General features: G+C 39.5%; 1 protein-coding gene across 1 annotated transcript in view; it reads left to right on the top strand.

Annotated features, from left to right (window-relative positions):
- The window catches only part of COPG2 (COPI coat complex subunit gamma 2), a 101,696-nt gene that overhangs the window by 3,555 nt on the left and 70,241 nt on the right, over positions 1-27,900 (top strand). Inside the window, exons 4-5 of the mRNA XM_066262313.1 lie at positions 1,654-1,725; positions 13,230-13,309. Coding sequence (XP_066118410.1) covers positions 1,654-1,725; positions 13,230-13,309 — 152 coding nt within the window. The remainder of the gene's footprint in view (positions 1-1,653; positions 1,726-13,229; positions 13,310-27,900) is intronic.

Below are 27,900 nucleotides of genomic sequence, written 5' to 3'. Positions count from 1 at the left end.
TCTGTCTCTGCCTCCTTGCCTCTCACTTAATTAAAAAAAAAGAAAAAGGATGATTATGGTTTCCAATTTGAATTCCATGAGAATATTTTATCTTTACTATATTCATGATGGAAGATGTCATCCAGAGACATAATAAAGATTTGTAGTCTGCAAATGAAGATTGGGCAACAAGAACATACTTTTAAATAAAGTTCGCAAAGTCATATCTCTCTGTGGTAGCATATTGGAAACATTTAAGGCATAATTTGACTTAACATAGCACACATTGTGTCCAAGTTAACTAAACTCCTTCTATAAGCAGAGTTTTGAGTAGCTGGTGTGGGTTCAGAGTAGCATATACTTTTGTATTGGCCAATAGCTCTTTGATGGGCAACTCATGTTGAAACATTTAATTATCTTGATAAGGAAGTCACCAAACCCAGGCTGAGACATAAACAGGTTTGGGAACCTTAGTTTTTCCTTTTGCCTAGATCTTAGGAGAGCTAATGGAAAAAATACTTTTAAATTGCTACTAGAATTGACATATCTCTATGTTCTCTGAGTTTTAAGTCAAGTAGGGCCTAAAGTTTTACCATTATGACTAGAAAGTACATGGAGTTCTAGATATTCAGGAAATAGTTGTGAACGAGATGGGAAATGTCTTCCTGGTGAGCAAGCTGGGTACTCCAATTGAAGCAATTGTAAATTATTGTACCTTGCCTTTCTTGTTAAACTTTCAAAGTTTTTCATCAAAATTGGCTTATTCTTAGGCCCATGACAAATAGAGTGAAGACTAATTACATTCTGTGTAAACTTTGGAGTTCTGAAAGTGATTGGGCCGTACATTTTATAGGATTGCTTTAATGAAAACATTAAATATTGAAATGGTAATGTTTCAGGTGGCTTGTGATCTGCAATGTTTAGACTATAAGTGAAATAGATTATTTAACATCTTGTTATGCCAAAAAAAAAAAAAAAAGAAAGAAAGAAAGAAAAAGAAAAAGTTCCCAGGTCAGCAGCGTTCTCATTACTGGGGGAGCTAGTTAGAAATGTAAAATTTCAGGCTTCAGCCCAGAGCCACGAGTCAGAATCTGCATTTTTTGGCAAATACCTTAGCTGATTTATTGAGCACATTAAGTTCTGATCTGCATGTTTTTAGGGGCTCAAGCCAATATATTGAGATCTATTAGCGTCCTCGTAAGCCTTTTATATTAACAAATCTGGTTCCTGCCTTTTTAGTGGGTTCCTTTATGTTTTCTGTATTCCTGATTGTTCTTTACAGTTTAATCTCTGCTACGCTTCTGTGCGAATGTTAGGCTTCGTGCTGGGCATTGGATTATAGAAAGGTGTAAGGTATGATCTCTGCTCGTAGGCAGTGTAACAAGAACATTGCAATCTGATTAGGAACTCCACTTTCTATCTTTTTCTCCCTCCTTGTAAATCACAGCTTTTCAGGGAAATTAAAACATTTCCTGCTATAAAGGTTAGAGCCCACTATTCTAGCATGGTGTGTGATATCGAATTATTTTAAATAAGGAGTAGATAAATGGCTGTTCCAGGAACATAGCACAAAGGCAATATTTTACAAGTAGATTTTTCCCCTCCCTGCATTCTAAAAGAATTTTGCAGAAATAAAGAGAAAGAGCCTTCATTGTTGTTTTAAATTTTACTTAGGGTGAACACTTTGGAACTACGGAAGCCACAGAAGCCTTCTTTGCAATGACTCGATTGTTTCAATCTAATGATGTAAGTCTTTTTTTTTTTTTTTAATTTCTTTTAGGTTGAAAAGCTGCATTTATTTGTTTTCCTTGGGGGAACTTAGAGTGTTCCAAATTAGGGAAGGTTGCTTGAAATGTTTAAATTACTTAAACATTGTTTATTTTCATAAAGTGTTCATTAAAGGACATATGAAAATCAAAGAATGTAAGCGTGTAGTACAAAGCTTCGCCCACAGATCCACCATGTGGCTCACAAACTGTTACTACCCAGTGTCTGGCGTGACTCTGCAGAAGGGGACCAGTATGGAAGTCAGCAGACATAGCTCCCGCTCTCTGTCCTTAATCAAGGATCTGGTGGGCCAGGGTTTGCTGTTGGTTAGCGGGGCTGGCCGTTGAGAAGAGTTGGATACACAGTGGGAAAGGGGATGTGGAGGGGGGGGGAAAGAAGAGTGAGGACAAACGAAGGCTGCCGGCACCTCTGCATCTGTGTTTCATTACCGTAGACCACCCTGACTTTCACAGCTTGGTGGGGGCTGCTTCACTCCTGTCTTCTAATGTGGTGCACACTCCTCCTTTGCCCGGCACTAGCGCACAAACACACAGGGAAGGGGAGGCTGGAATAGCTGTTTTCCAGCTTTCTGTTGACATATATTGTCCAAATCTTTCAGTCCACTTGGTATGTAGTGTGTGTCATCACAGGCCACGTTTTTTTTTGCCTGACCCCCACGACCTCCTGGGATGTGAGTCTGATTATGTGTCTAGATAATGAGAAATGTTGGGGTGTCCTCAGGAACGTCAGCAGTTCCTTGTAAGGCAGCTGTCTCAGGGAAGGCCATTACACATTCTCCAGGCAAAGGAAGATGACTTAACTCAGACAGGATGAAGAGGTACTTCTACTTGCAAAGGAGACTTGGTGGAATTTAGGGGTTGTTTGGGGTGGTCAGCATTGTTGCAATCTGCCCATATGTCCCCATTCCAGTTTTCAGGGCCTCAGCTACCCCCCCAGCCAAGGTCCTAACTTTAACATAAGATGCCCTGCAAAGGTGTGAATTGAGTTTGCATTGTAACTCAGCCTGCAGGAGATGCTTTTTAGCAATCTCAGCCCTGTGTCCACAGGACAGAGGCTTTCTATTAAGGCAGTATAGAAGATTTGTAGTTACCCTGACCTTGAGCTGTGAATTTAAAACTCCAAGTTTATCCTTCTCTTTTACTAACTTCTTCAGTGTACTTAGAAGCAACTAACCCATTATACAACTAATTTTTTTTAAGAGAAAGAGAGAGAGAGAGATGAGAAGCATCAGCTCATAGTTGTGACACTTTAGTTGTTCATTGATTGCTTCTCATATGTATCTTGACCAGGGGGCTCCAGCCGAGTCAGTGACCCCTTGCTCAAACCAGTGACTCCTTGCTCAAGACATCTTCGACCCTGGGCTTAAAGCCAGCGACTTTTGGGCTTAAGCCAGTGACCATGGGACCATGTCAATGATCTCACGTTCAAGTCTGTGACCTCGCACTCAAGTTGGTGAGCCCGCGCTCAAGCTGGATAAGCCTGCTCTCAAACTGGCGACCTCAGGGTTTCAAACCTGGGACTGCAGCACCCCAGGTCAATGCTCTGTCCACTGTGCCACCACTGGTCAGGCTATACAACTAATTTTTACAAAAATGCTCTATGGTAGCAACTACTGAGTTACCCAGACCTTGTTTCTGTAGGTATTTTATTTAAATTAAAAAAATTTATTTTTGTTTTATTGATGAGAGAGAGAATGACAGTATTGTTCCACTTATTTATGCATTCACTGGTTGATTCTTTATGTGCCCTGACAGAATTGAATCCATAACCTTCTCATATTGGGATGACACTCTAACCAACTAAGCTACCCGGCTAGGGCTTCTGTAGGTTCTTGATTACACTTGTCTACTGTTAATAATTTAAGTATTTTGCCACTTCATTCCATGCACTACTAGTGTCCCCTTTATCACTGGAAACAAAGTCATTAATGCCTTTTATCAATTCAGAGGAGCAATTTCAGATTCATATCCTCAACGTACTATTTCCCTTCAATCACTCCCTGTACCAAAAATTCAGGGCTTAATCAGGGAAGCAGAAGCACTATGATTATTATAGAATTATTATTAAAGAAATTAGATGAGAATGTTAGGCATTCCAAACTGCTAGATGGGGCCAAGGGGAAGGACTGTTATAAAAATTGTGGAGGGCTGTTGCTTCTTTGTGTCTCTGTGAATTTGTAGTGCAGGTATGTGGTTGCTGTCGCTCAGAGGGCTGGCAGTGGAGAGGCAGAACTGGACATAGAGCAGGGAAGAGGATGCAGAGCAGGGAAGGAACAGAGTGAGGACAGACTCGAAGCCCCTAGCACAGAGGTTGCATTAAGAAGGCATTAGACAGTTTTCTAGGAAATGAATTGTGGAAATGTAGGATTCTTGAACAGGACAAATGGCCTCTTGAAGTTAGTGGTCATGAAATTAAAGTATGACCAGGTAGCATGTGAATGTCTTTCTCCAGTTACAGGCTTCCAGTTAATAGAATGGTTAGGGTTGTGATTTTGCCTGGTTAGTAAACAGAAGGAGGAGCAAGGAAGTTGAGTAATTGAAATGTTGACTATGGAATCTATGCCTGTTAGGAGGCAAGTAAGAACAGGGGCTCACAGATACAATAAAAATTGATAGGATCAATGGGTATAGGTTATGATGGAGGGAAAAGAGTTGGGTTAGAGCAGTGGTTCTCAAATTTTTTGAAGTTGGGGCACATTTAAAATCCTACAAAAAATTGTAGGCGCAGTATATATAAATTTCTGAGAAATGTTATAATAATTAAGTCAAATATTAAAAAAGATATAAAGTCCAAGTGTGCTTTTATGGTAATTAAATGAAATAAATACAACAAAATTAAATTTATTCTGACATTAAAAAACATTTTTATGTTACATTTTTTGTTATGCTTTTTAGAATTTGTAAAAAAGAGGGGTTAAAAAATTTTAAAAAATGACAAAAAAGTTATCTTTTTATATAGATAGATACATTCTTAGTAAGATTTAGTAAATTCGGCAGGTCCTGGCATGAATGTGTTAAGTTTTTTCATTCTTGTGTTTATGAGAAACGTGAGCCTGATGTGTCCTAGTGATTTCTTCAATGTTTGGGCATATATTTGAAAGGCAAACTCATTTCCTCATCAATACATTGAAGAATTCCTCTCTTTTTACTCTTAATTGTGTTGAGTGCAGAAAACCCCCACCATACATATCATCTTAACTTTACACCAAACAAAGGATAGAAGAAACTTGCCTCCAGTCTTTCCGAGGAACATGGAGTAGTGTAAACAATCCAGCACCACAGCTTAACAGCTTTTTGCAACCTAATCAGGCAAGTGAGGTGGGAGGTTGAGCAGACTGTCAGTTTACTGCCAATTCCCCATACCTGTCCCCCAAAAATCTAAACTCCAAAAACCCTGTTGGTCTTTTGGTCCCCAACAGGCACATATTTCTTTGAAATACCATAGGGCGCACCCGGAAATCTTCTAGGGTGCACCAGTGCACTCTGGCGCACACTTTGAGAACCACTGGGTTAGAGTCAGGAGTGGTGCTTGGAGAGTGAAAAGCTGGAAATGAGATTACGAAAGGGATACTGCTGTTGGTAAAGGCTATGACAATGGAAATCGGTGATTGCAGCAGGAAGGAGGACAGGATCATTGAAGAAGACGAGATAAATTCTGAAAAATGGGCAGTTTTAATATTGTCTCTATGGATAGTAACATCACCAGTAATTATTAGTAGGCCAATATTGGAGGCAGTGATAGTGAACAAGGTAGTAATATTTTTAAAAAATAAAGGAAGTAACCTTGATTTATATATGGAACCAGGGATGGTGGCAGGTGATACAGTCTAATGGCATAAGCTTTGAAGCCAGAGTTTTTAGGGAAGAAGGAGGTACAGTGAAAGAAGGCAGTAGAGTGATTTTGAAAAGGCAGTGATGATGGACTCGAACAGCTTCCCCACCCGGAGGTCTGGTGGATGAGGGTTCTAGAGAAAACAGCCACCGTTTGAGAAGGCTGCAGGGGAATCCTCGGGGGGAAGCCAGGTTTCAGGTAGAGAAATGGTGGGACCCATTCTCACCTGAAGAGTTAAGGATAGTAGGGATTTTGCCGATGACAGTGTCAGAGAATGTGACGGAGGGGGTTGGGTTTGATGGAAGGATAGAAGCGGAAGTCAGATGAGGTGCTATACCCAGCCTCATGGTGAAGAGTAATGACCAGGATATTTTGGGGTTTTTTCTGTAATGATTGAGGTAAGTAAACATGTACAGCACAGTATTATTTTTCCAGTGGTCCCTGAGGCAGGGTGTGACTCATTGGGGGAGGGGAGTTGGGGATTTGCCAGTAGCCTGTGGAGCCCCTTCCTTTCCTAGAGGCTGAGCACTCTGGAGGTTGATGGCCTCCTGCCCATGTTTATGTTTACATATTACATATGTCTGCATTCCTAATCTAGATGTAGGATTTTTCTGTGTTTTAAAATAAACTAGAAATGGTATCATCTTTATATTATTTTGCAATTTAAAGAATTAATATATTTTTAAGATCTATCCACATGCGGCAATTACTTCTGCTTTGTTCAGTGTCACTGCTGAATGGGACCCTAATGTGTGGCTATCCAGCATTCCTACTTGTTTATCCCTCTTCCATTGACAGGTATTTGAGGTGTTTGCACTTTGTGCTATTCCAAATGCTATTACACAAAATGTTTATGTACAGTTTTTCTAGGGTAGGTAGCCTACAAGTGGAATTTCTAGACAGTGGTAGCTATTCGATCTGGTCAAATGGATCTTTAAAGAGTTGGACTAACCTACACAGACTGCTCCAATTCCTCACCTGCTCCTGATGATAATTCCTTATTATCAGGCTTAAAGTATCAATATTTGTCACTTGGAAGAATGTGGGATGACGTCTCTTTGTGGTTTTAATTTGTTTTCATGATCATGCTGAACTTGTAACTCTTTTTTCTGTGTTTAGTGGCTGTTGTTCTTTCCTCTTCTGTCCATTGTCTGTTCATATTTTTTGCTTATATTACTCCTATGGATTTGTAAGTTTAAATTTTTTTTATTTTACTCTTTTCAGAAAGTGACTTTTACTGAGTATAACTGATATACAATAAAATTCATCCATTTTAAATGTACAATTTAGTGAGTTTTGACCAGTGTATAGTCATGGAACCATACTCATGATAAAGAAACTTTTCATCACCCCAGAATGTGTCCCTGTAACCCTTAGTTATCTTTCTCCTCCCTCAACCCCAGCACCTGGCAATCACTGATCTACTATCTGACAACATAGTTTTGCATTTTCTAGAATTTTATTTAAATTTAATCACATGGTATATAGCCTTTTATGTCTTTTTTCACTTAGTTTATAGACTTTGAGATTAATTCAAGATTTTGTGTGTATCAGTAGTTTGTTTATGTTTATTGTTGAGTAGCATTCCATAGTGTGGAGGCACTCTAATTTATTTATCCAGTCGCAACTTGATGGGTTGTTTTCAGTTTATGGATATTATGAATCAAGTTGTTAAAAATATTTAAGTACAAATTTTTGTGTGGATGGACCTGTGTTTTTAGTGTTTGGTTAATATATAGAAGTAGCATCGTTGGGTTTGTTGGTTTGTATTAATGACAAAAGTATTAAGTGTATATTAAGCAAATATATGCAAATATATGCTTTTAGCCATCTGTATATCTTTTTTGGTAAAGTGTTTGCTCAAATATTGTATTTATTTTTTAAAATCAGGTTGTTTGTGTTTTTATTGAGTTGTACCGTTCTTTATATTTTCTGGATAAAAGACCTTGATCAGATAGGTATTTTGTAAATATTTCCTCCCAGACTGTGGCTTGCCTTTTTTCCTTCACTTACCACTGCAATCTTATTTTTAGGTGTAATTTATATACTGTAAAAGTCATCCTTTTTAGGTTATTTTATGAGTTTTTACAAATGCACACAGTATCATCATCACTACTGCAGTCAAGATTTAGAACATTTTTGTCCCTCTGACGGGTACCCTGGCTCAGTGTATGATTTGTTATTCATTTTGTCCTCAGTCCTGGGCAACCACTAATCTCTCTTCTTTCCTTGTAGTTTTTCCCTTTCCAGGAAGTTGTCAGAATGATACCAACTTGATGCCTTTTGAATCTTTTTTTTCAGGCATGTAGCATAATGAATTTGAGATTGGCCTATGTTATTGTTTGTATCAGTACTTGACTCCTTTTTATTTCATTGTATTATTTATTTTGTTGTATGGCTGTACCTTAAGGTATCTGTGTACCAGTTGAAGGATATTTAGTTTCTTACCAGTTTTTGTTACCAGATGATGAATATAGTTGCTATAAACATTCATATACAAATTTTTGAATGTAAGTTTTTATTTCTCTGGGGTAATACCTACGAGTGGGATTGCTGGGTCAGATGATGGCTATATGTATATAAGAAACTGATAACCCATTTTTCAAAGTGATTGCAATTCCCACCATCACTATATGGAAGTTCTAGTTGCTCTGCATTCTGGCCAGCACTTGGTATTATGATATTGTCCTTCTTTCTGTTTTTTAATTTTAGCTATTCTGATAGATGTGTAGTATCTCATTATAGTTTTTTTAAATTTTATTTTAGATTTTTTTGTCAAGTGATAGAGACAGACAGACTGGAAGGGGGATGAGAAGCATCATCTTATAGTTGCAGCACTTTAGTTGTCCATTTATTGCTTCTCATATGTGCCTTGAAGGCGGGGTGGGTGCCAGCTGAGCCAGTGACTCCTTGCGCAGGCCAGCGACCAATGGATCATATCTATGATCCCACACTCAAGCTGGCAACCTGGCACTCAAGCCAGATGAGCCTGCACTCAAATCGGAGACCTTGGGGTTTCGAACCTGGGACCTCAACATTCCAGGTCGACACTCTATCCACTGTGCCACTGACTGGTCAGGCTCTTTGTAGTTTTGATTTGCATTTTCCAAATGACTAATGACCTCAAAACATCTTTTCATGAGCTTTATTTGCCTTCATATGTCTTCCATGGTGAAGGATCTGTTGGTATCCTTTGCCCACTTTGAATAATTTGTTTGTATATTTCCTTATTATTGAATTTTGAGAGATCTTTATGTATTCTGGATACAAATCCTTTATTAGATATGTTCCCCAAGTATTTTCTCCTAGTCTGTGGCTTTAAAAAAATTTTTTTATTTTCTTAGTCTTTCAAAGAGCAGAAATTTTACATTTTGAGAAGTCTGGTTCATCAAATTTTTTTCTGTTATAGGTTGTTTTTCTGATGAGTATCATAGAAATCTTTTTTTTTTTTTTCAGAGACAGAGAGAGAGTCAGAGAGAGGGATAGACAGGAACGGAGAGAGATGAGAAGCATCAATCATCAATTTTTTGTTGCGACACCTTAGTTGTTCATTGATTGCTTTATCATATGTGCCTTGACTATGGGCCTTCAGCAGACCAAGTAACCCCTTGCTCGAGCCAGTGACCTTGGGTCCAAGCTGGTGAGCTTTGCTCAAACCAGATGAGCCCACGCTTAAGCTGGTGACCTTGGGGTGTCGCACCTGGGTCCTCCGCATCCCAGTCCAACGCTCTATCCACTGTGCCACCGCCTGGTCAGGCTCATAGAAATCTTGACGTAACTTGGGAAAGGAGAGGGGGTGAGGGAGAGAGAAAGGGAGGGAAGAAGGAAGGACAGGAGATAGTTCCCCAGGGACCTGTGGAGGGCCCCCCTTGAATCTTTGAATGAGAACTGATTCATGCATATGTCACAGGAAACTACCCAAGACCAAAGAATCACCATAACACCAGGCTGACAGTGGTTCATATTTCTACCAGCGAGAGTGGAAAGATGTGTTGTCTGGTATGGTTCTCAGTAGGGTATCACCTCAGTAAAGGCAATGTATTAGCCTTAGACTGAAGCTTTAAAACTTAAAAGCAAGGCTGGAAAGTGAAAAACTGATCTCAGGTCACTTCACGACAGATTGGACAATATATACAATACTGTGTTAAAAAAAAAAGGTACAACAATATTCAGCACCTTAACAACATAAGCTTCACATTCAACATGCAATAAAAAAATTATCCATAATCAGGAGACAAATGGATCAACAGACACGAACCCAGAAATGATAAAGAGAACGGATGTGCCAGTAAGGACATTAAAAGAATTGTTATCGATATTGTCTAGATGCTTGAAAGACTACAGAGTGAGGAGCAAATCAGGACATCCAGAGAGACCCAGAATTAAAAAGAAAACTATCTGTTATGAAAAATACACTGCATGGGGTTAATTGCAGATTAAACTCTGCAGGTGGCAAATTGGTGCATTTGAAGATAGATAGAAACTATGTAAAATGAAACAGAGAAAAGCCTGAATAAAGGTAAGCAGAGCAACAGCAGCAGCATCAGGAGTAATAGTTTCAAAGTTCTATTAGTGGTTAGCCTAGATACAGGTGTCCTCAAACTATGGCCCGTGGGCCACATGCGGCCCCCTGAGGCCATTTATCTGGCCCCCCACTGCACTTCTGGAAGGGGCACCTCTTTCATTGGTGGTCAGTGAGTGGAGCACTGTATGTGGCGGCCCTCCAATGATCTGAGGGACAGTGAACTGGCTACCTGTGTAAAAAGTTTGGGGACCCCTGAAGTTTGGCCTAGAAATTGCAACATGGATTTTTGACTTAATGAAATCTATTTATCTTTATCTTTTACCTGTTCATGGAAATTTGAGAACCTTAGAATACTTACTACTTTTATGTATGTGAGTATATAAACATATATATATATTTATGTATCATAACATTGATTTCTGTTATTCATGCAGATTTACCCATGCCTACCACCTTAAGAAAAAAGGATTTTATATTTTTAGAGCACTTTCAGGTTCCCAGCAAACATAAGAAGAAGGTACAGAGATTATACTCTATACCAGGGGTTGGGAACTTTGGCTTGCAAGCCAGATGTAGCTCTTTTGATGGCTGCATCTGGCTCACAGACAAATCTTTAATTAAAAAAATAACATTAAAAATATAAAACATTCTCATGTATTACAATCCATTCATTTCATTTTCTACCGCTCATGTTCATGGTTGCGGGTGGCTGGAGCCAATCACAGCTCTCCTCTGGGACAACACCAAGTTTTTATTGGCTAATGCATAACGTACACGGGTTATTGTATGGCTCTCATGGAGTTACATTTTAAAATATGTGGCGTTCATGGCTCTCTCAGCCAAAAAGATTCCCGATCCCTGCTCTATATACTCCCTGATCCCTCACTGCACAGCCTCCCCATTATCAACATTCCCTGAAGTGGTACATTTGCTGCAACTGATGAACCTGTAATTGATACGTCATAGTCACCCAGAGTCCACAGTTCATATTGGTGCTCAGTCTTAGTGTTTGTACATTCTATGGGTTTGGACAAATGTGTGATGACATGCATCTGTTATTAAAATAGCAAACAGAGCATTTTCAGTGCCCTAACAATCCTTCCTACTCAACCTAACTCCATCCTGTCCCCCCCAAACCCCTGGCAACTTGGAGTCTTTTTAACGTATCCATAGTTTTGCCTTTTCTAGACACCACTTTGTTGGACTCCTACAACTTATAGCCTTTGCAGACTGCCATCTTTCACTTGCTAATTAATATGCATTTAAGTTTCCTCCATGTCTTTTCATGTCTTGGTTTTTCACTTATTTTTAGTGCTGGCTCCTATTCTGTAGTCTGGATGTAGCACAGTTCCTCCGTTCACCTACTAAAGGATATCTTGGTTCCTCCCAACTGCTGGTGATTATGAATAAAGCCGCTGTAAACATCCTTGTGCAGGTTTTTGCATGGACATAAGTTTTCAGCTCCTCTGGGTAAATTCCAAGGGGCACTATTGCTGGGTTGTATGGTAATAGTATCTTTAGTTCCTAAGAAACCACCAAAATATCTTCCCAAGTGACTGTACCATTTTTATTTCCACCAACAATGGAAATTCATTCTTCCTAGACTTGAGATTCTTAATCCTATGCTAGTAAGACCCTAGCCTTGTATTCCTGTGGCTAGGAGTTGTTTGTTTTTCCATTTTTGGCACCTGTCAGTTGCCCTTCATTTTGTCCTTGACTACATATTTAAATTTTTGTTCCTATTTTATTTAGCATTTCTGTGTATTTGTTTAAGCAATATGGTTTAGTACAGGGGTCCCCAAACTTTTTACACAGGGGCCAGATCACTGTCCCTCAGACCGTTGGAGGGCTGTACTATAAAGAAAACTATGAACAAATCCCTATGCACACTGCACATATCTTATTTTAAAGTAAAAAAACAAAATGGGAACAAATACAATATTTAAAATAAAGAACTTACTTTAAAATAAGATATGTGCAGTGTGCATAGGGATTTGTTCATAGTTTTCTTTATAGTCCAGCCCTCCAACGGTCTGAGGGACAGTGATCTGGCCCCTGTGTAAAAAGTTTGGGGACCCCTGCTCTAGATGTTGTTCAGTATCAGTGAATCAGTTACTTGTATTTAGGAAATAGTACTGTGAATATTTTCTCATCCAGATATATTTTTTTTAATTTTTAAATTTTATTTAGAAAATTAACTTTAAGAGGGTGACATTGATCAAAAAGAATACATAGGTTTCAGGCAAACATTTTTATACCATTTGAACTGTTAATTATGTTGTATACCCATCACCCAAAGTCAGATCATTTTCTGTCACCTTATATTTGTCCCTCTTTATACCCTTCTCGCAACCCTCTCACCCCCTTCACCCACTCTCCCTTCCCCCTGGTAACCACTTCACTTTTATCTATGTTAATGAGTCTCAATTTTATATCCCACCTGTGTGTGAAATCATACAGTTCTTAGCCTTTCTTGATTTACTTATTTCATTCAGTATAACATTCTCAAGGTCCATCCATGTTGTCATAAATGTCACTATGTCATCATTTCTTATGGCTGAGTTGTATTACATTGCATACTGGACATCTTCTTTATCCAATCCTATATCAAGGGTTCATCTTCACTAGCTATTCAAGAAATGCAAATCAAAACTACAATGAGATACCACCTCATACCTATTAGATTGGCTATTATCAACAAGACAGGTAATAACAAGTGTTGGAGAGGCTGTGGAGATAAAGGAACCCTCATTCACTGCTGATTGGAATGTAAATTAGTGCAACCATATGGAAGAAAGTATGGTGGTTCCTCAAACAATTAAGCATAGAGCTACCATATGACCCAGCAATCCCTCTACTGGGTATCTATCCCCAAAACTCATAAACATTGGTATGTAAAGAGACATGCAGCCCCATGTTCATCGCAGCACTATTCACAGTGGCCAAGACATGGAAACAATCATCCAGATATTTTTGAAAGGACTTTTTGGGTGGATAAGAATCTTTTGTAAGAATAACTTTCTAAATATATCTATTTGGGGACCTCACTTCAGTTTAAAAACCATTTTCTTAGGAATAACCTGTTGCCTTTTATAAATAATTTCAGCAAATATTGAGAAGAATGTGCTACCTTACCATCAAAGAAATGGCTAACATCTCTGAGGACGTGATCATTGTCACAAGCAGGTATGTGAATGGTCAAAACCTAGGGTGGGATACATATATATTTAGTGGAATATTTGTTGTTTTTCTGATATTAATTTTACTTGTTTGACTTTAAGAAAGCCAATAGTAATTTAAAAGAATATAATGTCTTAAAGCATTTTTTTCTGAAATGTGGTGTTGGTATGTAAAAACCATCCCTGTTTAATAACATGAACAGTGAAGAAAAGACAATGCTATCAGATGATTATTACATTTTAAATGTTTATGAAAGAATATAAACAAAACTAAAACGTGATATGCTGCAATAAAATATAAGTATATCAAAATGTTTCTAATAATAGAAAGAACTCCTATATTTCAAAAAATTTCAAGTGAGGCCCTGGCCCATTGGCACCTTGAATAGAGCGTCAGCCCAGTTTATGGATGTCCCAGGTTTGATTCCTGGTCAGAGCATAGAAGAGGAGCCACCATCTGCTTCTCTTCTGGTCCCTTTTCCCCTTCTCTCTCCCTCCCTTTCCCCCTTCTTTCTCTCTCTCTCTCTCTCTCTTTCCCCCTTCCTCTCTCTTCCCTTCCTGCAGCCAGTGGCTTGGTTGGTCTGAGCGTCTGCCCCCTGCCACTGAGGATAGGTTGGTTGATTCTAATGCGGGGTCTCCTCCTCTATCTCTCCTCCTCTCACTTAAAAATCAATTTCAAGTTATAATTCATAAAATAACCAACATAAAGGGTCTAAATACTTTTAAATAGTCATCTTCACTAGTAACCAGAAAATGTAAATTAACTCGAGAATGAGTTAATGATATTTTTACACATCAAATTGGCTAAAAAGAAAAGAGGCAGTCAGTATTAGTAAGAGAAACAGCAGTCAGTACTGCTATTTTGTATCTAGAAAGAAGGTAGAATAATAAATTGATTTAGTTTCCTAGAAGCAGTTTGGCAGCTTTTGTTAAATGTTTGAAAGGGTTTATCCCTTTTGATCAGTAAGGCCTCATCTATGCAACAATGCTCAGAAGATAATCAGAGAAAGCCCAGAAAGACTTGTATGCAGTGATTTTCACTGCAGCACTGTCGACACCAGCAAAAAGCGTAAAACAACCCTAATGTCTACCATCATTAAAAATTATGTAATAAAACATTATTCATAATCAGACTTTAAATTTTTCAAAAATATTTTTGAAACATCTTTAATGTGGAAAAATGCTGATTGAGATTTGGATTTAAGTCAGTTCATTCTTTTTTTTAATTGATTTTAATTTATTGTGTTTACATAGATTCTAGTGTCTCCTCGAATGCTCCCCCCCCCATATTCCCCTGAACATCTCCCTTGCTCCCCTGGCCACAGCGTCCTCCCCCCTTCCCTTCAGATTTATCCTATCCTCTCATCCCCTTTTCCTCTGTCCTCTTTTCCTTTGGTCCTTTTGATCCCTCCTCTGTCTCAATTCCATTCTTCAGTTCACATTGTTCACTGGATTCCTCAAATGAGTGAGGTCATATAATATTTTTCTTTCTCTACCTGGCTTATTTCATTTAATATAATAGTTTCCAGGTCCATTCATGTTGTCACAAAAGGTACGATTTCCTTCTTTTTCATGGCCCCATAGTATTCCATAGTATATATGTACCACCGCTTTTTAATCCTCTCGTCCACTGATGGACACTTGGGCTGTTTCCAGATCTTGGCTATTGTAAACAATGCTGCCATAAACATGGGGGTGCATTTCTTTTTATTGAATCAGTGATATGGTGTTCTTGGGATATATTCCTAAAGTGGATGGCTCGGTCAAAGGGCAGTTCCATTTTTTTAAAATTTAATTTATTTTGTTTACATAGATTGTAGTGTTGCCTCGATTGCATCCCCCTCCCCCATATTCCCCTCAACATATGCTTTGCCCCCTTCCAACAGTTCCCTCCCCCCTTCCCTTCAGGTTTAATTCTGTTCCTTAGTTCACATTGTTCCTTGGATTCCTCAAATGAGTGAGGTCATATGATATTTTTCTTTCTCTACCTGGCTTATTTAATTTAAAATAATAGTTTCCAGGTCCACCCATGTTGTTGCAAAAGGTAATATTTCCCTCTTTTTCATGGCCCCATAGTATTCCATAGTATATATGTACCAAAGCTTTTTAATCCACTCGTCCTCTGACAGACACTTGGGCTGTTTCCAGATCTTTGCTATTGTGAACAATGCTGCCATAAACATGGGGGTTGCATTTCTTTTTTTTGAGTCAGTGATATGGTGTTCTTGGGATATATTCCTAAAAGTGGGATGGCTGGATCAAAAGGCAGTTCCATTTTTAATTTTTTGAGGAATCTCCATACTGTTTTACACTGTACCAGTCTGCATTCCCATCAGCAGTGCAGGAGGGTTCCCCTTTCTCCACATCTTCCCCAGCACCTATCATGTGTTGTTTTGTTAATGAGCGCCATTCTGACTGGTGTGAGGTGATATCTCATTGTGGTTTTAATATGCATTTCTCTAATGATTAGTGATGTTGAACATTTTTTCATCTGTCTGTTGGCCATCTGTATGTCCTCTTTGGAGAAGTGTCTATTCATTTCTTTTGCCCATTTTTGGATTGGATTGTGTATCTTCCTGGTGTTGAGTTTTACAAGTTCTTTATAAATTTTGATTATTAACCCCTTATCAGACGTATTGTTGAATATGTTCTCCCATTGTGTGGTTTGTCTTTTTATTCTGTTCATACTGTCTTTAGCTGTGCAAAAGCTTTTTAGTTTGATATAGTCCCATTTGTTTGTCCTTTTATTTCATTTGCCCATGGAGATAAATCAGCAAATATATTGCTGCGAGAGATGTCGGAGAGCTTACTGCCTATGTTTTCTTCTAAGATGCTTATGGTTTCACGGCTTACATTTAAGTCTTTTATCCATTTTGAGTTTATTTTTGTGAATGGTGTAAGTTGGTGGTCTAGTTTAATTTTTTTGCAGGTAGCTGTCCAATTTTCCCAGCACCATTTGTTAAAGAGGCTATCTTTACTCCATTGTATGCTCTTACCTTCTTTGTCAAATATCAGTTGTCCATAAAGGTGTGGGTTTATTTCTGGGTTCTCTGTTCTATTCCATTGATCTATATGCCTGTTCTTATGCCAGTACCAAGCTTTTTTTTTTTTTTTTTTTTTTGCAGAGACAGAGTCAGAGTGAGGGATAGATAGGGACAGACAGACAAGAACAGAGAGAGATGAGAAGCATCAATCATCAGTTTTTCGTTGCGACACCTTAGCTGTTCATTAATTGCTTTCTCATATGTGCCTTGACTGTGGGCCTTCAGCAGACTGAGTGACCCCCTGCTCAAGCCAGTGACCCTGGGTCCAAGCTGGTGAGCTTTGCTCAAACCAGATGAGCCCATGCTCAAGCTGGCGACCTCGGGGTCTCGAACCTGGGTCCTCCACATCCCAGTCCGACGCTCCATCCACTGTGCCACCTCCTGCTCAGGCACAAGCTTTTTTGAGTACAGTGGCCTTGTTCCATATAAATTTTTGGAATGTATGTTCTATATCTTTGAAGTATGTCATTGGTATTTTAATTGGTATTGCATTGAATTTATAAATTGCTTTGGGTAATATAGACATTTTAATGACATTCATTCTTCCTATCCATGAACATGGTATATGCTTCCACTTTTTTGTATCTTCCTTGATTTTTTTTATCAATGTTTTATAATTTTCCGAGTACAAGTCTTTAATCTCCTTGGTTGGATTTACTCCTAAGTACTTTATTTTTTTTGTTGCAGTAGTGAAGGGGATTGTTACTTTAATCTCTCTTTCTGACAGTTCATTGTTGGTGTATAAAAATGCCTCTGATTTCTGAGTATTAATTTTATATCCTGCCACCTTGCTGAATTAATTTATCAGGTCCAGTAGGTTTTTGACTGAGATTTTAGGATTTTCTACATATAATATCATATCATCTGCAAATAATGATAGTTTGTCTTCTTCTTTTCCAATTTGGATGCTTTTTATTTCTTCTTCTTGTCTGATTGCTGTGGCTAGGACTTCCAGGACGATGTTGAATAAGAGTGGTGAAAGGGGGCACCCCTGCCTTGTTCCTGATCTTAAGGGGATTGCTTTTAATTTTTGCCCATTGAATGTGATGTTGGCTGTGGGTTTGTCATAGATGGCCTTTATCATGTTGAGGTATGTTCCCTGTATTCCCACTTTGCTGAGAGTTTTGATCATAAATGGATGCTATATTTTATCAAATGCTTTTTCTGCATCTATTGAAATTATCATGTGGTTTTTCTCCTTTCTTTTGTTTATGTGATGAATCACATTGATTGATTTGTGAATATTGTACCAGCTTTGCCTCCTCAGAATAAATCCCACTTGATCATGATGTATGATTTTTTCATATATTGCTGGATTTGGTTTGCTAATATTTTGTTGAGGATTTTAGCATCTAAATTCATCAGGGATACTGGCCTATAATTTTCTTTCTTTGTGTTGTCTTTGCCTGGTTTTGGAATCAGAATTATGCTTGCCTCATAAAAGGAGCTTGGAAGTCTTCCTTCCTCTTGAATTTTTTGAAATAGCTTGAGAAGGATAGGAGTTAGTTCTTCTTTGAATATTTTGTAGAATTCACTTGTGAAGCCATCAGGCCCAGGACTTTTCTTTGTTGGGAGTTTTTTGATAACTGTTTCAATCTCATTTGTTGTAATCGGTTTGTTTGGGTTTTCTGATTCTTCCAGATTGATTTTTGAAAGATTATGTTTCAAGGAATTTGTCCATTTCACCTAGGTTGTCTAATTTTTTGGCATACAGTTCTTCATAGTATTTTCTTACAATCCTTTGTATTTCTGTTGTGTCAGTTGTTATTTCTCCACTCTCATTCTAATTTTATTTGAGTCCTCTCTCTTTTTTTCTTGGTGAGTCTGGTCAAAGGTTCATCAATCTTGTTTACCTTTTCAAAGAACTAGCTCTTGGTTTCATTGATCCTTTGTATTGTTTTTTTTTTTAACCTCTATGTCATTTATTTCTGCTCTGATCTTTATTATTTCTTTTCTTCTACTATCTCTGGACTTGACTTGCTATTCTGTTTCTAGTTCTTTTAGATGCAGGGTTAAGTTGTTTATTTGAGCTTTTTCTAGCTTTCTAAGGTATGCTGCAATGCTGTGAATTTCCCTCTCAGTACTGCCTTTGCTGTGTTTTATAAATTTTGAGTTGTTACGTGCTCATTATCATTCGTTTCTAGGAATTTTTTTTTCTTTGATCTCATTGTTAACTCATTCATTATTTATTAACATGCTATTTAGTTTCCAAGTGTTTGAGTATTTTCCAGTTTTTCTGTTGTGGTTGATTTCTAGTTTTATGCCATTGTGATTAGAGCAGATGCTTGATATGATTTCAATGTTCTTAAATTTGTTGAGACCCCTTTTGTGCCTTTACATGTGGTCTGTCCTAGAGAATGTACCATGAGCATTTGAAAAGAATGTATATATCCTGCTGCTTTAGGGTTAAAGGTTCTGAAGATATCTATTAAATCGAGTTGATCTAGTGTGTCCTTTAAGTCTGCTATTTTTTTGTTAATTTTCTTTCTTGAGGATCTGTCTAGTGGTGTTAGTGGGGTATTGAAATCCCCTACTATTATAGTATTGCGTTGATCTCGCCCTTTATATCCATCAGTCTGTTTTATATATTTAAGTCCTATATTAGGTGCGTAGATATTTATAATGGTTATATCTTCCCGTTGGATTGCTCCCTTTATCATTATATAGTGACCTTCTTTGTCTCTTACTATAGCCTTTGTTTTAAAGTCTATTTTGTCAGATATAAGTATTGCTACCCCAGCTTTTTTTTCATTTCCATTTGCATGAAATATTTTTTCCAACCTTTTTTTTTTTAGTCTATGTGCATCTTTTGTTTTGAGGTGTGTTTCTTGTAGACAGCATATGTATGGGTCCTGTTTCTTATCCATGCAACTACCCTATATCTTTTGATTGGATCATTTAATCCATTTACATTTAAGGTTATTATTGATATGTAGTTATTTATTGCCATTTTATTCTTTAAAGCTACATTTCTCTTTTACTATATTCTTTTCCCCCTCTGTTCTGTTTACCACAAGCTCCTTAACATTTCTTGCAGCATTGGTTTGGTTGCAGTGAATTACTTGAGTTTTTTTTTTGTCTGGGAAGCTTTTTATTTCTCCTTCAATTTTAAATGATAGCCTTGCTGGATAAAGTAGTCTTGGTTATAGGCTCTTGTTCTGCATTTCTTTGAATATTTCTTGCCATTCTCTTCTGGCTTCAAGTGTTTCTGTTGAGAAGTCAGATGTCATCCTTATGGGGGTTCCTTTATAGGTGACTGAATTTTTTTCTCTAGCAGCTTTTAATATTTTTTTCTTTTTCTCTTAGTTTTGGTTTTTTAATTATGATGTCTTGGTATAGATTTCTTTGGATTTCTCTTTAATGGTATTCTCTGTGCTTCTTGAACCTGTGTGACTTTTTCCTGCATCAATTTAGGGAAGTTTTCCACTATGATTTCTTCTAACATGGTCTCTATACCTTGTTCTTTCTCTTCTTTAGAAGCCTGTATGATGCAGATGTTATTTTTCTTCATGTTGTCACAGAGCTCTCTTAGAGTTTCCTCAGATTTTTTGAGCCTCTTATCTTTTTGCTGCTCTGCTTCTGTGCCTTTGTTTATCTTGTCTTCTAACACGCTGAATCTGTCCTCAGCTTCATCCATCCTGCTTTTAATGACTTCCAGTGTGGTCTTCATTTCTGATATTGTATTTGTCATTTCTGACTGATTCATTTTATTATTTGAATATCCTTTTTTATACTTTCTCTCTTTATTTAGGTGCTCCTTATGTCCATCCTTTGTTGCTTTAAGATCTTTGAACATCCTAACAATCATTATTTTAAACTCTGCATCTGGTAATTCGGTTATTTCTGACTCATTCAAGTCCTTTTCTGGGTATTTCTCTTGATTCATTTGGGTAGCATTTCTTGGCCTTCCCATTTTGTCTGCGTGTAAGAAGGGTGTGGCCACAGGAGTCCGATGGGTGTGTCCTCTGTGTTTCCTAGGTGGGGTCTGTCTGCAGGCCTGCCACCCTCTCTATTTCACTTCAGGAGTTCGGGTATGGCATTGCTGGTGCTGGCCTGCTGTGGTGGTCACTGAAGTTTCTGCCTCACCTTCGAGGGTGGGATTGTGTTCATGTGCCTGGAATACAAGCCTTGACCGGCCTTGGCCTTCACTTTGCCAACCTGCCCTAGTGGGCGGGGCTGCGCCTGCTTGCTGGGGCTGCAAGCCTTGGCCCTGTGGGCAGGTCTGCGCTCCTATGCTCAGCTGCAGGTCTCAGCTGGTTCTCGGCTTTTGCCTTGCCCCTGTGGATGGGACTGCAGGCAGGACTGCTCTTGCTCACCTGGCTCACAGCTGTAGGTTGGACCACTTTCGTGCGCCCCTTCTGCCACCATGGCTGCCCCCAGCCTCTGACCATGACATGTGGCACTGTGCTCATGCCTGGGCCATAGCTGTGGCCAGCCTCAGGCTTCTGCCCTCACCAATGGGACTGTGCTTCCACCTCCCATCACTTCCCATCCTCCAGCAAGCACTCAGCAATGTGTGTGTGTGGGGGGCGATGCAGCTCAAACCTTATCACTCAATACTATATCTCTGATGGCTCTCTGCTTCTAAGCGACTTTGCTCTGAGTGCTGCAGGAGAGCTTGTTTGGCTGGTGACCTGCTTTTCTTTGCTGGTATTGCTGGTTCCAAGAGAAATATTCACTTTAGATTTGGGGAGTGACTCAGCCCAGGGTTTAGGGTGGCTGTCCCTTAAAGTGTTTCTCCCTGTGCCTGCTAGATTACACTCTCTTCCTGCTACTCCAGTCTTCTTATCTCTCCCCATCTCCTGGAGTCCCAGGTGAGTGGTTGTGAAAGAGTTTTCTGTGTGGTCCCTTTAAGATGAATCCTGGGTCTGAGAAAACTGTTTCTTGCAAACAGTATCCTGGCTTGTTTCCCAGCTAAATACTGTCCATAAGTGTCTTCTAGGCCCTGGGGCTACAGGCTGGGGCTTTGTTCCTGGGGCCCAGTACCCTCCCCTCTCTGCTAAACTCACTTCCCGCCATGCGAGTCCCTCCAGGCTGCTGTTTGCTCCCGGGAGCTGGGCAGCCCTCTCTGTGTTTCTGCTTTTCCTACCAGTCTCAGTGTGGCTTCTTTATTGTTCCTTGGTTTAAGAGTCCTCTTAGTTTAGAACAAAGTTGGATTTTCCAGATGATTGTTCCTAAAATTAAGTTGTAATCCACTTTGGTTCTGGGAGGTGGAAGTTGGTATGTACTCCATCGCCATCTTGCTGCTTCAAGTTGGTGCACTCCTTATGGTCTCATTTTAAAAAATATTTTATCTCTGTATATAAATATATATGGATGGAAATAACACCAGTCTATTTACCAGGAGGTTATTTCTGGATATTTGGGATTGTGGCTGTTTATTTCTTTAAACTTTTGATAATTTCCAAATGTTCTGGAATGGGTATTTCTAATTTAGAATTCTAAAATATATAACAAATGTTATTTAAAAAAATAATTGCCTTAATTATAACTCATTTAAGTGAATATGGTTTTTGTAAAACAAAATAAATTTTGGAGGCGGGTACTTATGTTGAATGTAGTTTCAATCAGAGCTTTCAGCTGAAGACAGCAGAAAGGCAGATGTAAATTATCCCAGAAACAGTACAGTCCTAGAGGAGCTGGTGTTGGTTCAGTAGTTTGACAGCGGCAGGGCTGGTGTCTGTTGAATTCTTGTGGACATTGTCTCATTATTGCAACACAGAAGCCTGAAATACTGGCAGGGCCTCATTGGTGGGCGGGCCCTGGGCAGGGGGCCAGGGAGGGCACACCATCTGCTTCTTTTATCAGGTATACAATAGCTTTTCTCAAGGCAATTTTTAGATTTCATTTGGCACAACTGTGTTTGTTATATAACTATCCTTAGGAGTCTAGGAAAGTGGGGACTTAGCTTTCATAGCCCAAGTATTAGGGGCAGGCAAGGAGGAAGGGGTTAAAAATACAGTAGGTATTGAATTAGCCACAAGAAAGAAACAGAAAATCTTCACTTAGATTGCTAGATTCACTAAATATTGGGAAACTTAAAAATACAGATTAGTCAACTATTGATTGAGGGTTTTTGTTTGTTTGTTTGTTTAGCTGTTAGTATTTCCCTTTGAGTCTTATGAGGCTGCCTTGAGTTATGGTTGGTTTCAAGTTCATTTTAAGTGATTAGTAAATGTAGCAGGCAGAATAATGCCCTCCCCAAGATATCCCCGTCCTGCTTCCCAAGACCTGTGGATATGTTATGTTACAGAGGGAAAGAGAATTAAAGTAGTTGGTCAGCAGAGTGGGAGAGGAGCCGGGATTGCCCAGATGGGTCTGATATAGGATGAGTCTTTAACAGTGGAAGATGAAGGCGGGTGGACAGGGTCAGTGCAGCATTGTGCTGGTGGGAGCTGCTCAGAGAGGTGCAGTGTTGCTGGGTTTGGTGGTGGCGGAAGGCTGCCACAGCCAAGGACTTTCATTTTGGGTGGAAAAAGCAAGGAGATGGATTCACCCCTCCCACCTCCAGAGAGAGATGCAGCTCTGTGGACACCTTGACTCTAGTGGGGTGAGAGCTGTGTCAGACGTTTGACTGTCAGAAGTGTAAGATAAAGAAATGGATGTTGTCTTACCCCTTGATGTTTGCGGTAATTTGTTACAGCAGCTGTAGAAAACTACCAGACTTTTCGAGATAGGAGCGTTTCCCGTGGTGGGATTCAAGTAATTTAACAACTGGTTCTCTGCTCTAATGACTTTTTTAAGTGTAAAAAAAAGATATACCGAAAGGTAGTTTATTATTTCATGCATTTAATACTTAAGAACAATAAAAGAGGTACACCAAACTAGATTATAAGAAAGAGTTTAAAAATATTAATGAAAAAATATTCAATAATACCTGACAAAAAACAATAAAACTGTTATTTAAGAAATTTCCATATTGCTTCTGGATTGGCGTCCTCACTTGCAGTTTTTTTCACCTATGTACAGAATGAACATTATTACTACGGGCGCTTAGAATACACTGTTGCACAGATGAATGTTAAAATTAATAAGGAATGTAAATTTATAATTTTCACGTTGGGCCGCTGCCCAGGCATCTACCTGGGAGAGAACCCTGATGACAAGTGCCATTTTAACAACTGGTTCGCCGAACTCAACCAAAAATTAGGTATTGATTCTACCAAACCAGGGCCAACCAGCTGAATCCCGCCACTGAGTGTATCAAATGAATGTGTCGTAGACCTTAAACACACACAGTGTTATATGTCAATTATATCACAAAGCTAGAAAAGAAAAAGAAAAAAGTTTTGGAGATTTTGGGACCTGGCAGTGGGTGCCGCTGTAATAAATATCTAAATATGTAGAAGCGGCTTTGGAGTTGGGCTGTGAGCAGCTGCTGAAAGAATTTTAAGGAGGATGATAGAAAAAGCGTGCATTGACTTGAACAGGCTGTTGGGAGAAATATGGATGTTAATGACTCTGCTAGCCTGAGAAGGAAGTGACGAGCAGGAGAGAGAAAACATTTATCACCTAGAGAACACGCAAATCCTTGTGAACAGACTATCATATTAAACATGAGACACAGAGGCGCAGCTGGTGGGGGTGTAGAAAGAAAGGAGGAAGATTTGAAAAGCCGGGGAAGGCAGTCCTTGGTCTAAATAAAGCTCAGTGGAGTTGTGACCTGTAGTTATGTGGCAAGCAGGACTTCTAAGCAAGGAATTCGAGTATTTCACTGAGATTTCCCAACAGTGCTATGGGGCAGCCTGGTTTCATTTTGTGACTTATAGTACAATTTGAAAGTAGAGAAATAAATTAAGGAAAGACCCCATTTAAACAAGAACCAGAAGTTCTTTACAAAAATCAAATGATTATGTTGTACACTTGAAACTAATAATGCTCTATGTCAGTTACACCTTGAGAAAAAAAGGAAATGGGAATTCTTGATTTTGGAAATCCTTAGCCTACCAAAATGGCAAAGGATGCTCAAACCAAGAGTTCCAGTAGGAAGCTACACTCTAGAGAAAATGTCAAAGGAGTTACCCTACATAAACCTTCTATTGCATAAACCTCAGAAAGATTCAAAGGTCAGAATCTTCACTCACATAAAACCCTGTGAATAGATCAAGGGTATGACCCATAGATTCTCTCAGTTTCTAAGCAGAAGCCAAAAATAGAGACGAGATTATCTAGGCAAGATCTCCAGAGAAGCCTCTTGTCTATTGGGAGTGAGTCTCTGTACTATAAGGTAGTCTCACAGGCTCTTGGGTATCTTTTACCAGCAGCAACACTGGCAGTAAGGACTAAAAGGGACAGAGAGGGGATAAAGTGAAGGAAGGCTGTCAGAGCCCCAAATTCTGCAGGCAGGAAACATGCTGTCCTTTATAAACTGGGTGGCTCTGAGGGCAGAGGTGCAGGCCAAGTGGAGCTGAGAACCATCGAGATTTCTGCCCAGGACTTGAACCCTTTTCCAGTTTGCCTGTCTGGATCTTAGATTTGCATGGGACCAGTGACTCATTTTTCCCTCCATTTCTCTTCCTCTGAACAGGAATGAATGTATCTGTTACCCTGTGGTAGTACGTCCCCCTTGTATTTTGGGAGCTGAAAACTTCTAGTTTGACAGGTCCACAGGCAGAGAAGAATTTTGCCCCAACATAGATTGATTATACCCAGAGTATCACCTGTACCTCAGTTGGTTGGTTTAATGATACAGTTGGGACTTTGGAGTAAAATTCAGATGAGACTTTAGATTTTGCACTGATGCTGTGACATGTTGAGGTTTGGGGTCATTTTTGCGTATGAGAGGGATGTCGCCCTTCTGACATGATGATTTTACTTTAGCCCAGTGAGAACTGTGTTGGACTTCTAATCCACAGAACTATAAAACAATACGTTTTTATTGTTTTAAGACACTAATGCTGGTCATTTGTTATAGCAGGAATAGAAAATTAATATAGTTGACCATTCTACATATTGTTGGGCAGATAAAATACATTTTGCTCATTTTGTTAAAGATGTTGCTGCCCACGTGGAAGCCTGTTGCCCAGGTGATTTCTTGGGATGGGCGTGATTATGTTAATATGTGTTGAGGGAGGGCTTTCGCGCCAAAGGGTTTTAAAAGGAAGAGGGATCATGTTGTTCAAGAGAAGAGTGATTATGTTCTAGGAGAAGCCCATGGTAGAGGACAGCAGAGAAAGGCCACGTGGAGGAGGCCATGAGAAGCAGCCAAGATGGCAGAATGCTGAAGGAGAAGCCAGTTAGTGCAGAGTTTGTGCAGAGAGAAGGAGATGGAGAACAGAGGTGAATAAAGCTAGTGAGCTAGAAACCTTTGATTCTAGGAAACTCAGATAAGTCAGTAGCTTTGTGAGCACTGAATGAGTGGGTTTTGGAGCCCACTGTGTGTGTTTCTTGCCCACCGGGTGCAAGCTAGGATTAAAGGTAATGGCCCACCAGTTCCTGGCTCCATTGTTTCATTACCATCTGTCCGAATCTAATGCGAACCTATATGGGCCAGGCGGCTGTGATGGTGGCCGTGGCTACTGGCTTTACAATATGTAGATAATTATCATATATCAGTTTAGTAAGAAACCAAGGAGAGAACAGATTGATAGTTGTCAGAGAGGATGGGGGTTGGGGCATGGGGTAAAAGGTGAAGGGATTAAGCAAAGAAAATAAAAACCTTGTAGATACAGACAACAGTGTGAGGATTACAGGAGAGAAAGGTCCGGGGGGAGGTGGAGCAAGGGGAAGGGGAAATAGATCGTGATGGCTGGAGACTTAAGTTGGCCTGATGAACACACAGTCCAGTTTACAGATGATGTATTGTAGAATTGGACATTTGAAACCTGTATAATTTTATTAAATAATGTTACCCCAATAAATACAATAAAAAAACCACAGTAAAACAAAAACAGAGGTGTAAAGCCAGTAGCTGCGGCCAGCATCACAGCCACCTGGCCCATGCAGGTTCACATTTGATTCGGACAGACGGTAATGAAATAAAGCCATCACTTTTAATCCTAGCTTGCACCCGGCGGGCAAGAAATACACACAGTGGGAAAACACTTCCCTCTCCATTCAGGATTCCCAAAGCCACTGACTTATCCGAGTTTCCTAAAATCAAAGGTTTCTACCTTACCAGCCTTATTCATCTCTGTTCGCCATCTCCTTTTCTCTGCACAAACTGGCTTCTCTTTCAGCACTCTGCCATCTTGGCTGCCTCTCCTTGCCTCCACGTGGCCTTTCTCTGCTCTCCTCTCTAAAGGAACTGAGAGAGCAAGCTCCCAGTCTGCCCCACTTTATAGTGTAGAAACCAAAACCTTTAATCCAATATACAAACAAGGAGGTCTCTGAAACAAAGTCACTTATCTGAGGCATAATGGGATTCCTCAAGAGAGTGCACCACCCCACATCAAAAAGGGTGGGAAAGGCTTAGTCCAGGGGTCCCCAAACTACTGCCCGCAGGCCGCATGTGGCCCCCTGAGGCCATTTATCTGCCCCTGCTGCACTTCTGGAAGGGGCACCTCTTTCATTGGTGGTCAGTGAGAGGAGCATAGTTCCCATTGAAATACTGGTCAGTTTGTTGATTTAAATTTACTTGTTCTTTATTTTAAATATTGTATTTGTTCTCGTTTTGTTTTTTACTTTAAAATAAGATATGTGCAGTGTACATAGGGATTTGTTCATAGTTTTTTTTATAGTCCAGCCCTCCAACGGTCTGAGGGACAGTGAACTGGCCCCCTGAGTAAAAAGTTTGGGGACCCCTGGCTTAGTCCCAAAACCAAGCCCCAGGCTACAAGGATCCTGCCTGCCCACAGCCCGCCCCCAACACACATTAACATACTAATATTATCACCTGGGCGATGGGCTTCCACGTGGGCAGTGCCATCTTTAACAAAGTGAGCATAATATATTTTATCTGCCCAGCATTCATCAACAGGTGAATGGATAAACAAATTGTGTGGTATATTAATACAGTGGATTGCTTACTTCTCAGCAATAAAAAGGAACAAATTGTTAATTCAGGCAACCACAGAAATAAATGTCTAAAACATTATGTCGCAACGAAAGAAAGCAGGTGATGCTGCTTAGGTAATTCTAAGACCAGCCAGACCTCAACTTTGGTGATGGGAACCTGAGGATGGAAATGTTCAGTATTTTATTTAGAGTGGAGGTGAAATGGTTCATCACAGTTGCTGAAAGTCATCTAACTGAACACTTAAGTCATGCATTTTTATTATGTCTAAAGTAAGTGGAGTTTAAAAAAACTGAAATGTGAAAAGATGCAGTTAGTTAAGGGTGGTCAGTTTCTTCATACTGTTTTATCCTGTCTGAAGAAACAAACCCGTAAAAGATGAAGATGGCTTAGAATTCTGCAGTTGGGTCTTGAAGATGATCTCTCACTCACATTAGGGCAGTGGTTCTCAAAGTGTGCGCCAGAGTGCACTGGTGCACCCTAGAAGATTTCCAGGTGCGCCCTATCGTATTCCAGAGAAACATGTCCCTATTAGGGACCAAAAAGTCAACAGGATTTTTGGAGTTTAGAATTTTAGAGGACAGAGGTGTGGGGAATTGG

The sequence above is a fragment of the Saccopteryx bilineata genome, chromosome 2 (assembly GCF_036850765.1).
Source record: "Saccopteryx bilineata isolate mSacBil1 chromosome 2, mSacBil1_pri_phased_curated, whole genome shotgun sequence".
NCBI classification, from domain to species: domain Eukaryota; kingdom Metazoa; phylum Chordata; class Mammalia; order Chiroptera; family Emballonuridae; genus Saccopteryx; species Saccopteryx bilineata.
This window is presented reverse-complemented; position numbering and strand designations above follow the sequence as displayed.